General features: G+C 45.8%; 1 protein-coding gene and 1 long non-coding RNA gene across 10 annotated transcripts in view; both read left to right on the top strand.

Moving 5' to 3' along the window:
* The window catches only part of B3gntl1 (UDP-GlcNAc:betaGal beta-1,3-N-acetylglucosaminyltransferase like 1), a 64,019-nt gene that overhangs the window by 43,138 nt on the left and 7,651 nt on the right, over positions 1 to 13,230 (top strand). For 8 of the 9 annotated variants that reach the window (XR_005878579.1, XM_013113338.3, XM_005069772.4 and 5 more), the window contains 2 exons: positions 8,256 to 8,351; positions 9,535 to 9,659. Coding sequence is in view for 8 of the 9 variants with exons in the window: in XM_013113338.3 (XP_012968792.1) it covers positions 8,256 to 8,351; positions 9,535 to 9,659 (221 nt within the window). In the remaining variant the exon portion in view is untranslated. Of the gene's footprint in view, positions 1 to 7,924; positions 8,051 to 8,255; positions 8,352 to 9,534; positions 9,660 to 13,230 lie in introns of those variants that run through there. The other variant, XM_021226990.2, reaches the window with a different exon arrangement.
* Positions 2,368 to 4,656, top strand: LOC121141599. The gene is made up of 2 exons (XR_005878580.1): positions 2,368 to 2,568; positions 3,262 to 4,656. It is a non-coding gene; the product is annotated as an uncharacterized LOC121141599 (long non-coding RNA).

Raw genomic sequence — 13,230 nt, 5'->3', positions numbered from 1 at the left:
CTGTTAGGTTTTATTGTTCATTGGTAGAAGCCTTCTTAACATTTAGATCTTTCTCCACTCTGAGGGTTGTCTGTTCAGGCTGACCATAGCCTTTGATGCAGAGGCCTCTTAACTTGCATAGTGTGCTTATGTGTGTAGTGCATGTGCACACACGTGTGTTACAAACTTTCTGATCACCTCATCTCATAAAGATCTGCCTGCACTAGGGAATGTGGGAGTCCCTTCCTTGTTATTGTCATCCCTTGTTGGCAGAGCTGGTCCAGATGTTTCAGGACCCTGAGGAAGGTGTCACAGCTCTGTTGTGCCCTGAAGGACATCTTTCTTCTCCTCATCTCCCTGTGAGGAAGGAGCCTTGTTATTATCTCTTATAGTTACCCCAGTGAGATCCTGAAGTGCCCAGGCCAGATATTCTGATGTCATCCTTCAAAAATGGGGAAAGTGGAGAGCCCTTTGCACTGAGGATACCAGCAAGCCTGGCCTTATCTCTTCAATGCCTTCCCTGTGTTCCCAAGGTAGCAGAGGCAGAAGAGAAGGTACGAAGTGATCAGATGTCTGACACTCATCTCTTGCTTACCAGTAGAGGTGACTTGTTCTATGCCCCGGGTTTATACCATTCCCCCAAACTGCCAAAAGTTCTTTTTCTTCTAAGGCAGCTTTGAACTTCTTATAATGACTCATAGGATTAACGACATCTCCTGAGAGAAACCATGACCCCGAGTCAGTGATCAATTGGCCAAAGCCTCTGGTCCTCTCAAAACTTTCTTGCTCGTGTGGACTTCTTGTAGTGGTAAGAGAGGAATGATCTTGTTAGGGTCCTAGGTAAAGGGAGATATATGTATTCAAAGAGAATCACCTGCTGCCCAGTTGCATCCCTGTTTGGGAACCCAGATCACTGACCACTGAACATACTACATTTTACATCTTGACAGGTGAAAACAGGTTAGTTAAGAATAAATAAGTGGCAGTTTAAATGATAATAAAATAACCAGTGGCTGGCAAGTTTCTAAAGCATCGGGAGCCTTGCAAGTGCTGTCTTGTTGGAAACCAAACTTTAAAACACCCCAAGCAGAAACAAGTTCTTAGGTTAGCACCCGCTGAAAGGGCAGTCACGGGAGCTGCCCACTTACTCAGGACAAATAAATCTCCAGGACCCTGTTGATTGCTCTCACTTGGCCTGTCCTATATTGTCAAGTCCACCGATAGCCAGCCATTCAGTACATGTGTCCACATGTGGTCTATACCTATACATGTGTCTGTCTTTGGAAGTGTATGTGGTGCATGCCTACATTTCTCTGGGGTCAGGAATGTATGTGCATAATCTTACAGATTGATGTACTGTGCTAGACTTTCCTCAGCCCTGGACCAAGTTTAACGTCCCTTCAAGATAAGAGCCACAAAGAAACTAGGAATAGAAAGACATACCTCAGTGTATTTGGCTGTACGCCATAGCTGTAGCTAGAGATAACATTTGACTGAGTGAGAAAACTGAAAACATTTCTTCTAAAATCAAGAGTGAAATAAAGATATCCACTCCACTCTTCTTCAGTGTGGGACTTGAGAGTCTAATCTAGAGCTATAAAGCAAGAGGAAGAAAAGGGATGCAAATATGAAAGGTGTCAAGTAGCTATTCCTGTTTGTACCCAGTATTACCCTATACTTAAAAGATACCCCCAACGCCTCCACCAAAACACTCTTACCTCTGTTAAACACTTTCAGCAAAGTATTAGGAGATAAAAGCAACTACAAAAAATCAGTAACTTTTCTATATGCCAGTAAGGAACTTACTAAGAAGTTTTTACAGTAACATAAGAAATACCTAAGAATAGCCCTAATTAGGAAGATGAAGGACCTCTACAATGAGAACTTTTAAAACTGGGAATGGAGTTGAAGACAGCTTAAAGATGAAAAAACCTCCCATGCTCATGGATCGGGAAAATTAACTCCAGTAATGCCAGGCAGTGGTGGTACACACTTTTAATCCCAGCACTTGGGTAGCAGAGGCAGGAGACTATCTGTGAGTTGGAGGTCAGCCTGGCTACAGAGCAAGTTCCAGGAAAGCCAAGGCTACATAGAGAAACCCTGTCTCACAACAACAGCAACAAAAAAATCATAACAAATTTTACATGGAAGCATAAAGGACTCTTAAGTGCCTAAGCAATCCTAGACAGAAAACAATGGTATAGTTGTAATACCTGCTTTCAGATACCACAGAGCCATAATAGCAAAACTGGGAGGCTAGTGATACTAAACCAGGCATACAGACCTGTGGAGCTGAAGATTCATAAATTGAACTTCTTTGGACCACAGGCTCCCAAATGATGGCACAGAGACTTTTTATTAATTATGAAAGCTTGGCCTTAGCTTAAGAATGTTCCCAACTAGCTCTTAAAACTTAAATTAACTTGTTTATATTAACCTACATTCTGACACATGATTTGTTACCTCCCACCGTGACACTAACAAATCTCTCCCACCAGTTTCCTTCCAGAGTTCCTGTCTCTGCCTATGCTCTCTTGCCTAGCTATTGGCTGTGCAGCTCTTTATTAAACCAGTCAGAAGGTACCTTAGGTAAGTGAGGAAGGACAGAGATACATCTTCACACAGTGATCAAATGTCCCATAACATAAACCCATTCTGTAAGAGATCAGTATTGTCTCAGGACACCTCAAGACCTAGGTTCTCAATACAACAGATTTATTTGTCCCAGACGGACAGAAGACAGGGATAAGTGACAAAGGCAAGATAGATGATGAAGGAGAAGGGAATAAAGGAAAAGGGGCAGGGATAGTTGTCCCCTGGGGGAAACAAAGAACTATTTCTGGTTAGAGAGGAGACAGGTGTGACCCATAGGAAAATGGCAGTTTATAAAGGTTAAAGGGGAACCCCTGTGTTAGGATGAGGTGTTTAATTTTAATTGGGCATGTTAATTAGGTAAGCCAAAGGGAGCTTTTGATTGTTGGACTTCACTACTTTGATAGCTGGACCTTGGTAGTCAGCCTCAGGAGGAATAAGTGGCCAAATAAGGTGATAGACTTGGGGACTAGCTTCAGGAAAGTAATCTAATGGTTTTTAGCAAGGCAGAGGGGATGGGGGAGAAGGATAAGGCCTGCCAGAGCTATGTTTGCTAGGCTAGAGCTCTTTCATGTGCAGCCAACAGTCACCTAATTAAATTTTTAAGATTTTATTTTTAATTCCTGTACATGAATGTATGTGGTGCCACTGGAGGCCACAATGTGGTACTTGATTCTCTGGAACTTACAGATGTTTGTTAGCAACCATGTGAGTACTGGGAACTGAACCCACATCCTCTGGAAGAGCTGCAAGTTCCCTTAACCACGGATGCATCTCTCCAGACGTGCCAAAAACATTTTGAAGAAAAAAAAAAACTGTGCCTCCAACAACTGGTGCTGGGAAAACTGACCTGCACTCTATCAACTGAACTATATCTCCAGCTTGAAAGTATTTTGTTTTATTTTCGGAGTGATTATTGCTAGTACCTAGAATCCAGTTGAATTTTGCTTTGCTAAAGATTGGGTCGGTCTCTCTCTCTCTCTCTCTCTCTCTCTCTCTCTCTCTCTCTCTCTCTCTCTCTCTCTTCTTGGGTTTTTTTATTTACATAATCATGTAATCTTCAAATAGCGAGTTCCTTTCCACACTGGGTTCTGTTTGTTTAATGTCCACGTGCACGGGCTAGAATTTCCTCTCACAGTGTTGAACAAGAATGATGAGAACAGACATTCTTGACCTCAGGGGCAACCTTCCAGCATTGCACCATGTTAAGCCAGGCATCTGCTGTGTTTTTTGTTTTGTTTTTTTGAAGCACTCCATAGCAAGTTAAGGAAATAACATTTGACTCCTAACTTAAATAGGATAAGGTCTCACTGTGGGCTCTGGCTGGTCTAGAACTTGCTGTATAGACCAGGCTGGCCTCAAACTCACAGAGGTTGATCTACCTCTGCCTTCTGAATGCTAAAATGAAAGGTGTGCACCATGCTTGGCTACTACCCCCATCTTAGATGTGAAAGCCAAAAGTCACTTTCCCCTGGGTCACAGACCTTGTCAAGAGCTGGTGACTCCAGAGACTAGTACTTGAGACTCTAAACGGGAACCGTTAGCAAGGCCTCTCCAATGGGGCTGAGCCAAAGCCTTGGGACAACCTCTGGTTCTTTCCTTTTGGACATCCAAATCCAGTCTAAGACCTAGGGATTCTAGCTCCAGGAACCAAGAAGGACAGTGATGACTTAGTAATGGTGCTGAGAGTCTGGGCCTTGTGTCATGGGGAGGAGCCTTTCCTTAGGGGAGGTTGGGGGACAGGGTGGTCAGGAGATAAGCACCTCCTCTCGGGGGTCAGTGCTAACTTTGGAGAGTCCTAATAATGGGCTGAACTTGCTAAGGCTAGGTCCAACTTGACCTCTATTATTAGACTATAAACTGGGCGTAATCCCAGTCATACTGGGGGCTGAGATTAAGGCTGGAAAGTTAAAGACCAGCCAGGGCAACTTAGTGCATCAAAATAAAAAGCAAAGAGGGCTGGGAATGTAGGATGTCTGTGTGAGGTTCTGGGATCAATGGAACAAAACAAAAACAAAACAAAAAAAACCTGTAAACAATAACAACCCTTCCCCCAGATAAATAAACCATATTGATATCTCTGCATTGAATAGCATCTACATCATGTGGGGCCAGTGCTAGGTCAGTGGATTGAAGCAGTGGTTCCCTGGATACCATAAGGCACCTAGAATCAAGTTCTAATAGGACCCCTGAGGCTCAGAAAGAAGTGAGAAGGTTCTGGAACTCCAAACCCCACCAAGAAGTGGAGGTAGGAGCTAGAGAGTTGGCATAGTGGTTAACATACTTATTTTTCTATCCAAGTGCGGACCAGGCCTGACCCTGCTTAGCTTCCGAGATCGGGTGCTTTCGGGGTGGTATGGTGGTAGACAAGGACACTCATTCTTGCAGAAGACCCAGGTTCAATTCCCAGCACCCACAGGGTGCCTCACAACCATCTATAACTCCAGCCGTCTATCCAGTTTCCTCTTCTGACCCTTGAGGGCACCAGGCAGGAACATGGTGCAAGTCATACATGCAGACAAAATACTCACACACATAAATAATAACCCTTAAAAAAATGTGGAGCTGGTGTGGTGGCGCATGTCTTTAATTCCAGCACCTGGGAAGCAGAGTCAGGTGGATCTCTGTGAGTCTGAGGACAGCAAGAGCTTACATAGTGAGACCCTGTCTCAAAAAACAAAAATTGAAAAAAGGGGTTGGGGGTAGGGAGCTGAGACTTCTGCTTACAGATTGAATCCTGAAACCTGAAGGCGGATGCTTTGAGGGCCCCGGGACCCTAGTGTCTGTGACTCAGTATTGGAGCACACACAGACCTACCTTGTTTGAGCACCACACATGTGGCATCTCAGTTTGAGTGGGGGTTATCAGAACCAGCTACTTGGACCCTTGATAAGAAAAGACATCCCTTCCTCTTCTTCTAACATCTGGCTGCCCATGAGATGTCTGGTGTCAATGGCTCTCAGGGACTGGAGCTACCCAAGTAGGGCCTGACTTTGAAGGCACTGAGGGAAGAAGGGTTTTATAGCAGTGATATTGGCATGGCCCTTTGCCTATGGGTCCCTCATCTCTTTAGTTGCCACCTTCAAACTGCTGAGGGTGGACATAGAAACTTATCCAGGCACTCCTGGACCCTAGCTGCCCCAGGTGTCAGTGTCTGCCCTATCCCCTGTGCCTTCCCCACTGCCTGAGCAATCTATCTCTGACTCCGTATTGAAGCAGTCTGCTGACATCCTTGTAAAAACAAACTTAATTCTCTCCCTTTTGGGGGACAGATGGAAAGAATTTCATGTCTTTGTCTCAAAGGAGGGAGGGAGGGAGGGAGGGAGGGAGGGAAGGAGGGAGGGAGGGAGGGAGGGAAAGAAAGACAATATACTTCATTTCTGACAGCCATTTCTTTGGGACAACAACTGTGAGGCTGTCACTCCAGCAGGGACTGGACCAGACTTCAGGGAGGTGGGAACTAGACTAGTGGGAAGAGTCCCTTTGATTTCCTTTTCTCTGTGTGAAGTTCCTAAAAGTCTGGGACCTTGGGATCGCTGTACCCTAGGATGTGGTGTGTTGGTCACCATTGATACCAGGCCTGCTCAACCACCATAGCCTGGAACCTAGCCACACAGCTGACCTTCACCACTCAGATGGATATTACTACCATAGAGATTTGTTTGATGGTGTTGAGGTAGGTGGTCATGTCAAAGACATCACTGGAGAGTTCTCCTGCTGGTGTACTGGGGAAGAAGCAGGGAAAGGGGACCATTAATCAGGACAGACACCTGAAACAGGTAACACAGGAGTTAGGGCTGTGAGTCTTTTTCCCATCCAGGGCAGACCTGGCTTAGAGATGCTGCAGTCCCCTCACTGCTGTCTCCTTTGAGAGCTGACTTTTAGTTTTTTCATCGTGAGGCTCATGTAGCCCAGGCTGGTCTTGAACTTCTGATCTTCCAGCTGTAGCCTCCACATTACAATTGTGGTTTTAAAATGTTTTAAGCATTGATTGATTGATTCTTTGTGTGAGCATGCTCCTTCCATTACCCATGTGTGGAGGTCAGAGGACAGTTTGAGAAACACTATTTTCTTCCTACCATATCAAGTTTCCAGAGGTTGGACTCAAACCATCAGGCTTGGTGGCAAGGACCTTTATCCATTAAGCCTAATTTAAAATGTCTTTTATTTATCCATTCATGAGCGTGTATACATTGGCATGCTACGGTACCTTGACAGTGCTTAGATTATAAGTGTGTGTTACCACATCCAACAAGATTTGGCTGTTCTTTTTTACCTTTCTAATATAGACATTTGCCCTAGGTTCAGCTGGGCCTGGGCCCAGGCCATTTGTTTTTTGTTTTGTTTTGTTTTTTGAGACAGGGTTTCTCTGTGTAACAGTCCTGGCTGTCCTGGAACTCACTCTGCAGACCAGGCTAGCCTCGAACTCATAGAGATCCCTCCGCCTCCTGAGTGCTGGAATTAAAGGTGTGCATCACCACTGCCCGGCACCCAGACCATTTGTAATCAAGGTAATGCAAGCATATTGAAATCGTCCTATCCAGAAGGTGCACTCTGGGCACTCTCTGCCCCCCCCAAGCTCCAGCCAGTGCTGAGAGGCAAATTATAAACAGCTGATTGCATGCAGTGTGATGACAGAAAGCTCTAGGGAGGGCATCCCAGGGAAGTGTCTTTTAACTAAAAACATGCTGGTTGGTGTTTTAAAGGGTGCGTAAGAGCTGGCTACTAAGAAGGCAGAGCGATGGATGAAAAAGAATGGGTATGTTTGAAGTGCATGGCAAACCTAAAAGTTAAAGGCAGTGGAGGCAAAGAACTTAACTGAGTACTGCAGGGCACCAGTCTTGATGCCTGCCAAGTGATTTATGCACATTATCTAAGCTGATCCTCTGGACAGCCCAGGGCTTTTATTGGCAGAGAGTTGGGTTTTGCCAAATGCTACAGTGTCTATTTAGGTTCTTGACATCAGTCTGTTTCTGGTGCATTTGTCTAAGAGTGAATATCACCTACTCTTGAATATGATCCTTTTCTGTGACATAAGCTCAGTTCACAAACACTTTGTTGGCTCTATTCGTAACACGTGTGTGTTGCTTTCTTGTGACATTCTTTGCCTGGCTTTTGATCCGGCGATCCTGGCTACATAAAGTGACTTAGGAACACTGCACAGTTGCTTTTGGAGGAGACTGTGAAGAGGGTGTTGGCTCTGTAAGCGTTTGGCAGCATTCACCAGAGATCCACCTCGCCTGGGCTTTTCTTTGTGGGAGGGCTCAAGTCTCAGGCTCGTTAGAAATTACTCAGGTTTTCTGTCTTGAGTCAACTCTGATATTTACGCCGTTCTAGGAAGCCGTGTTCAGCTTCCTGTTCTAGTCGTCGTTGGTATCCTTTCATGCTACTTCAGGTTTCTTTTCTTGCAGTTAAGAGCAGTGTTTACTGTCAGTTCCTACACACAGCATAAACAGAGGGTTCCCTAATACGCTTAGTGGTGAGCATCCGGTGGAGAGAGTGGCAATTTGGAAGTGGCCTAGGTTAATTTCATCCTGTCTTATGGCCCAATCCTTGTTCCCACAAAGAAGGGGCATAAATTCTTTTTGACATTTTCTCAATGACACTGAGTAACAGACTGTGGGTTTTTTTTTTCTAACAAGCTGTTCTTTTCTATTAATGACATTGGTGCTAATTGCTTTTAGGTGTTCACCTCCCACGGCCCCACAGTGATCATGCCCACCTGGTTCTGCTCTCGCGCCTGGTTTTCCCATGTGGGCCCATTTGATGAAGGAGGACGGGTAAGTGCCAACCAGTAGAACTTGGGCTCTTTGTTGGTTCCCTAGGGTGGGGAGGTGCCTGCAGGGCACTGGTAAGTATGCTCTAATCTACACCTTCTTTGGTGCATCTTTGGCTGTGGGTTTTACGTACTTCATCCTGGATTAATGGCTGTTGGTGGGAGGGCATATCTTCAGCCACCTGAGAAAATGAGCCCAGGGCTGGGTTGTATCCTGCAGGGAGCTGGCTAACAGTCATTTGGCCATGCTGTCTAGCCCCTGCCTGGCAGCAGTGAACATTGCCACCCCTAAGCAACATCTCTGTTCTGGTGAGCCTGACGCCAGCCTGAGCTAAGCCATTCCTCAGATCTGTTTTGTATTATTTACTCTCTGTTTTGGAACCAGTTTGAGTAGGTCTTGATTTTTCAATCCAAAAATGTTCCCACTTCCACTCCTTCCGTTTTTTCTAAGGGTGTGTGATACAGCTCAGAGACTTGTCTCAAGATTTGTTACTTGATCACATTTGTGTTTGATATGGAGGGGGAGGAAGTGAATTTTCATCTTGGTAATGTTTGTTCTGCTTGAGACAAGTGTACTTTCACCTCCCTGGCTCCTCTGCCTATTTCCTGATTCCTGGCTCAACATCACCCCCTTCTGCCCATGATGTTAAAGTACAGCCATGTAATAGTTCCCTTTCATCTCAGCCTTCCTTGCATTCTGACCCAGCCGACACACACACACACACACACACACACACACACACACACACACACACACACACACACATTCAGCATCTCATTGAGTGAGCTTTCCATTCCCAAGGCCATGCAGCTCTTGTGCTTATGATTATCCCAGAATTGATACTTCAGACCCCCATCTAGACTTCCCTCTATTGCATCCTCATGTCTGTCTTAGAGTTCGTTTCTTACCTGCTGAGAAAACAGGCTACTCATCTCCCTTTCTTTAGTGTGACCTGCACCACCCTACACATCTCCCTTGAGTGTCAAAGAGTTGGGTTCTTTTTATTGAGACGGAGTCTGGCTGTGGTGTTCAGGTTGAGCACTAGCTTCTGGGCTCAAGCAATCCTGTGAGCGCTGCTTCCCAGCAAGTGCCACCATACTTGGCTCTAAGCAAAACACCCTCCCGTAGCATCTGATGGCCTAGGTCAGTACCCAGCATGCTAAACACTGTTCTCTGGCTTTTTCAGGGGGTACCAGAGGACCTGCTGTTCTTCTATGAGCACCTTAGGAAAGGGGGTGGTGTATTCCGGGTGGACCACAAACTGCTCCTCTACCGCTACCACCTGTATGCCACCACACATTCAGTCCTTGAGTAAGTAGGACATAACCAAGTTCTGGAAATACCCGGGATGGCCCAAACACAGGTGAGATGCAGATGTGGCCAGGCCCAGATCACTTGTAAGTCACTGGTTTGGTTGGGCCCAGGATTGGTGGAGTCAGGGCTCTCCCATGAAGCTTATAATGGTGGGATATAGGACCTACTACTGAGGAGGGAAGGGTGGGGTCAGAGTATACTGTAGTACCTTGAAGGGAGCCCTTCAGGGTTTCTGGATGTCCCGTTCCACAGAGGTCAGGAAATACCAATGCCAAAGCCAAACACCAGTTTCCCTGATTGTGTGACGTGAAGGCTTACTCTCAGCTTTGTTCTCATTTGCTCTAACCTAGTTGGCTCACCATGGGACCCAAGAGGTGGTCTGACAGGCTAACAAGTCCCATGGTAGCAGAAGTTGTCACAGTTAGTGGCTGAGTCACGCCTCCATAGCTGATGGCCCCGTTCACTTTTCTTTGTCTGGCCAGCTGTCCTTGGCCCTCCAAGCCCACTGAGTAAAGATTTGGTACCAGGCTTGCTCTTCGTGTAAAAGAAGAGAGCTTGTTAACTCTTCAGTCTGCACTGTGCATGAGACAGAGGTATGACAACAGAATGAGTGGCAGACCATGTTTCTCGATAAGTGGTCAAGCATCAGTCACACTAGCAAACTAGGTCCAGCCACGTATGTGAAACAGATACATAGCTCAAGTACAACTGTGTTAAAAATCAGCTAGCATGGTTTACATAATTTTGTGTAAACTACACCTGAATTAAAACACACAGCACTATTTCTCCAAAGAAACCCTTTCCCACTGTATATTGACATTAGTGACAAAGCACTGTGGGAGCTATCTGGTCACCAAGCTGCAGGTGTTTGTGGTGTTGATTCTACTGACTGAGTGAAATACTATGCTCATCCAGCATCGTCATCCTGTAGACCATGTGAATGTGAGATGCCTCGAGATCATGTGATCATTTGTGTAAGGGAGGTCCTTCCCATGCTTGCTTGTCTGTGGGGCTCAAGACGCCTGGGTGGTGGCTTGCAGCCCACCCAGCAGGCACTCTCATCATGCCCCTCAACAGAGCAGCCTGTGTATACATAGTTCACTCCTTTGTGTTTGCACAGTAAGCTTTGCCACCCACAGCATAAAAATAAGTGACCTAATATGAGTTTCTGTGTTGGATTAAAGTCTTTAAGCTGTGAGCTGCAGCACCTCCCAGGATAACAGCTGTAATTATAACCCGAGGCTTGCTTAAGAGTTGCATTTGTTTAAATTATCAGAAGTCTTCAGGTGGTGATGCCTTGATTCTGTCATTTTTATTTCAAGCTCAAAATGGCCTGAATTGGTGTCATTTATCTTTGTGTGGAATAACTCAGATACCAAAAGACATATATAAGAGAATAGCATCTTTAGGAAATCAGACATTCCTTAAACGTGTGAGCTGTTCAACCTACTGTGTTGCCACTTGATCCTCTTTATATTTTTACTGATATTTCATCTTATAGACATTATGTTTAGTCTCCTATGATACATGTGCTGCCTATAGCTGTTTGCTTTCTAGTATAACAGTTGAGGTCTGTAGAGAAGCATGTTTCTGACTTTGTTTCCATGGCAGTATGATGCTGGATTTGTGCCTTCATCAAATGTTTGGAGAGAACCAGATAAGGCTGTTTCCCCAGATGAGTATAGCAACAGAGCGTGCCTCAGAAGTAGGGAAGAGGGGACCAGACAGGCACCCCTAGTGTCCTGACCCCTGGTATCCAGCCTCAGACTACCTGTGCTGGCATGCTGCTCCTGTGGTACTTGACAGGACAGGGCCATGCCCTGTGTGCCTCTAGCAAGTTTTTTGTAGCTCTTTTTCTGGCCACAGATGCTGCTGACCAATGGCCATGCCTTCTGGGAATATGGGCCTTTCCCATCCCATCAACCACCGCTAACCGGTGGACAGGCATGGTAGTACAGTGCTGAGTCTGTGATGTTCCAACCCCTTCCCAAAAAGTTCCAGAAGCTTGAGCATATGGGTCTAAGAAAACCAGTTCCCTTAGCTCTTAACCCCAGCTCTAAGTTGATGGTCTCTTAACAAAAAGAGACAGACTTGCTGGGTGTCAGATGGCCTGTTTTCTAGGCAGACTCCTCAGAGAAACAGGGCCAATGCAGGATGCTGCTAGCAAGGCTCAGATGTCCAGCAGTTTCTGCAGCATACCTGTTCATAACTGCCTGCACACACACCTCAATCAGAGGCCACCTAACAAAACTCAGGGCCTTATGGCGGACATGTTTGTAATTGCTGTATAAAATCATTGGTGCCCAGTGTTTGGGGAACCAAGTTAATTTCACTGTACAGTTAAACCTGCCATCTTGCAAATAAACTTCACAGATGGAACATGGAAATATCAGGGTTTTTCTCACACAGAGACACCCAGTCGATCCAGCCAGTGTATGCAGGATATCACCCACACATCATCTGTGCTTAGTCTCTAGCAGCAGCTGCTGTTGTACACATGTTTACTTACCTATGGCCATGCCACATATACATATGCAGAGATGCATATGTGTGATCAATCACTGCATATGTGCACATTTACCACACAAGTACACTGTACATATACTCTCATACATACATAATACAGTGTACATCATGCTCAGGCACTGACTGTAATTACCAAGGCTATGGGGACAAATTCTCAGGTTGTCCTCAGAGATCAAGTAAGGACAAGCAGCTACCTAGGCAGGACATTCCTTGAGGAGCCTAAGATGACAGAGGGGCCCAGTATCCTGTTACATCTCTTGTGTTGCTATAGCCATGAACCCTAATAGTGGGTTCTCTCCAAGCAGGTCCCCTGAAAAGGCCCTTGCTTAAAAGGTGGAAGGGAAGGGGGACACTTGTAGCTAGGATGAGGTTGGAGGATGGACAGTTGGCATACCACAGGGTCTGAGCAGCCTGTGCCTGGAGGTCCCTCACCCACACTTAGGCAAAGCAGATAGGCATATGCATGTCACCACCTCTTCAAGAGACAAGTCTTAGCTTTTTTGCCTTTGGCTCTACCCTTCTGTTCCCACCACACTGAAGTTTGCTGAGGGATAGAAAACAGAAGGGCCTTTCTTGGCTTATGACATTGGTGAAATATCTGACCCTTGCTTGAGGCCTGTGTTGTGAGATCAAGGTTCTCGCTCTTAGTGTGTTCCATTTCCTTGTGTGACAGCATGTTTGCAGAGATGTACACTGTATGGGACTGAAGCACGTCCTGTTTATGACTTTCTCTTATAAACGGGGGGGGGCATTACAGCCATAGAGAGGACTGTCTGGGGTTCAGAATGAAATGTTATTCACTTACACAGTTCCCCAGAACCTCTAGGGAATCCCCTAACAAAATCACTGAGCTCAGCACAAACCCTAATTAGAATGTTTTAACACAGGCAGTCTCAGGAAAGTGCTGAACAGGCAAAACATACTTTGATGTGGGTTAGCCCTGAATACAAGGGAGGTACCATCCAAAGGACCAGAGTGCTGGGGTCTGTGCCCAGAATGCCTGGTCCTAAGATGAGGGACAGCATGTGAGTAGAGCTCAGGG

Source organism: Mesocricetus auratus, unplaced genomic scaffold, assembly GCF_017639785.1.
Source record: "Mesocricetus auratus isolate SY011 unplaced genomic scaffold, BCM_Maur_2.0 Super-Scaffold_100007, whole genome shotgun sequence".
In the NCBI taxonomy this organism is placed as follows: domain Eukaryota; kingdom Metazoa; phylum Chordata; class Mammalia; order Rodentia; family Cricetidae; genus Mesocricetus; species Mesocricetus auratus.
Note: the sequence above shows the minus strand (reverse complement) of the source record. Positions and strands in the feature narration are given on the sequence as shown.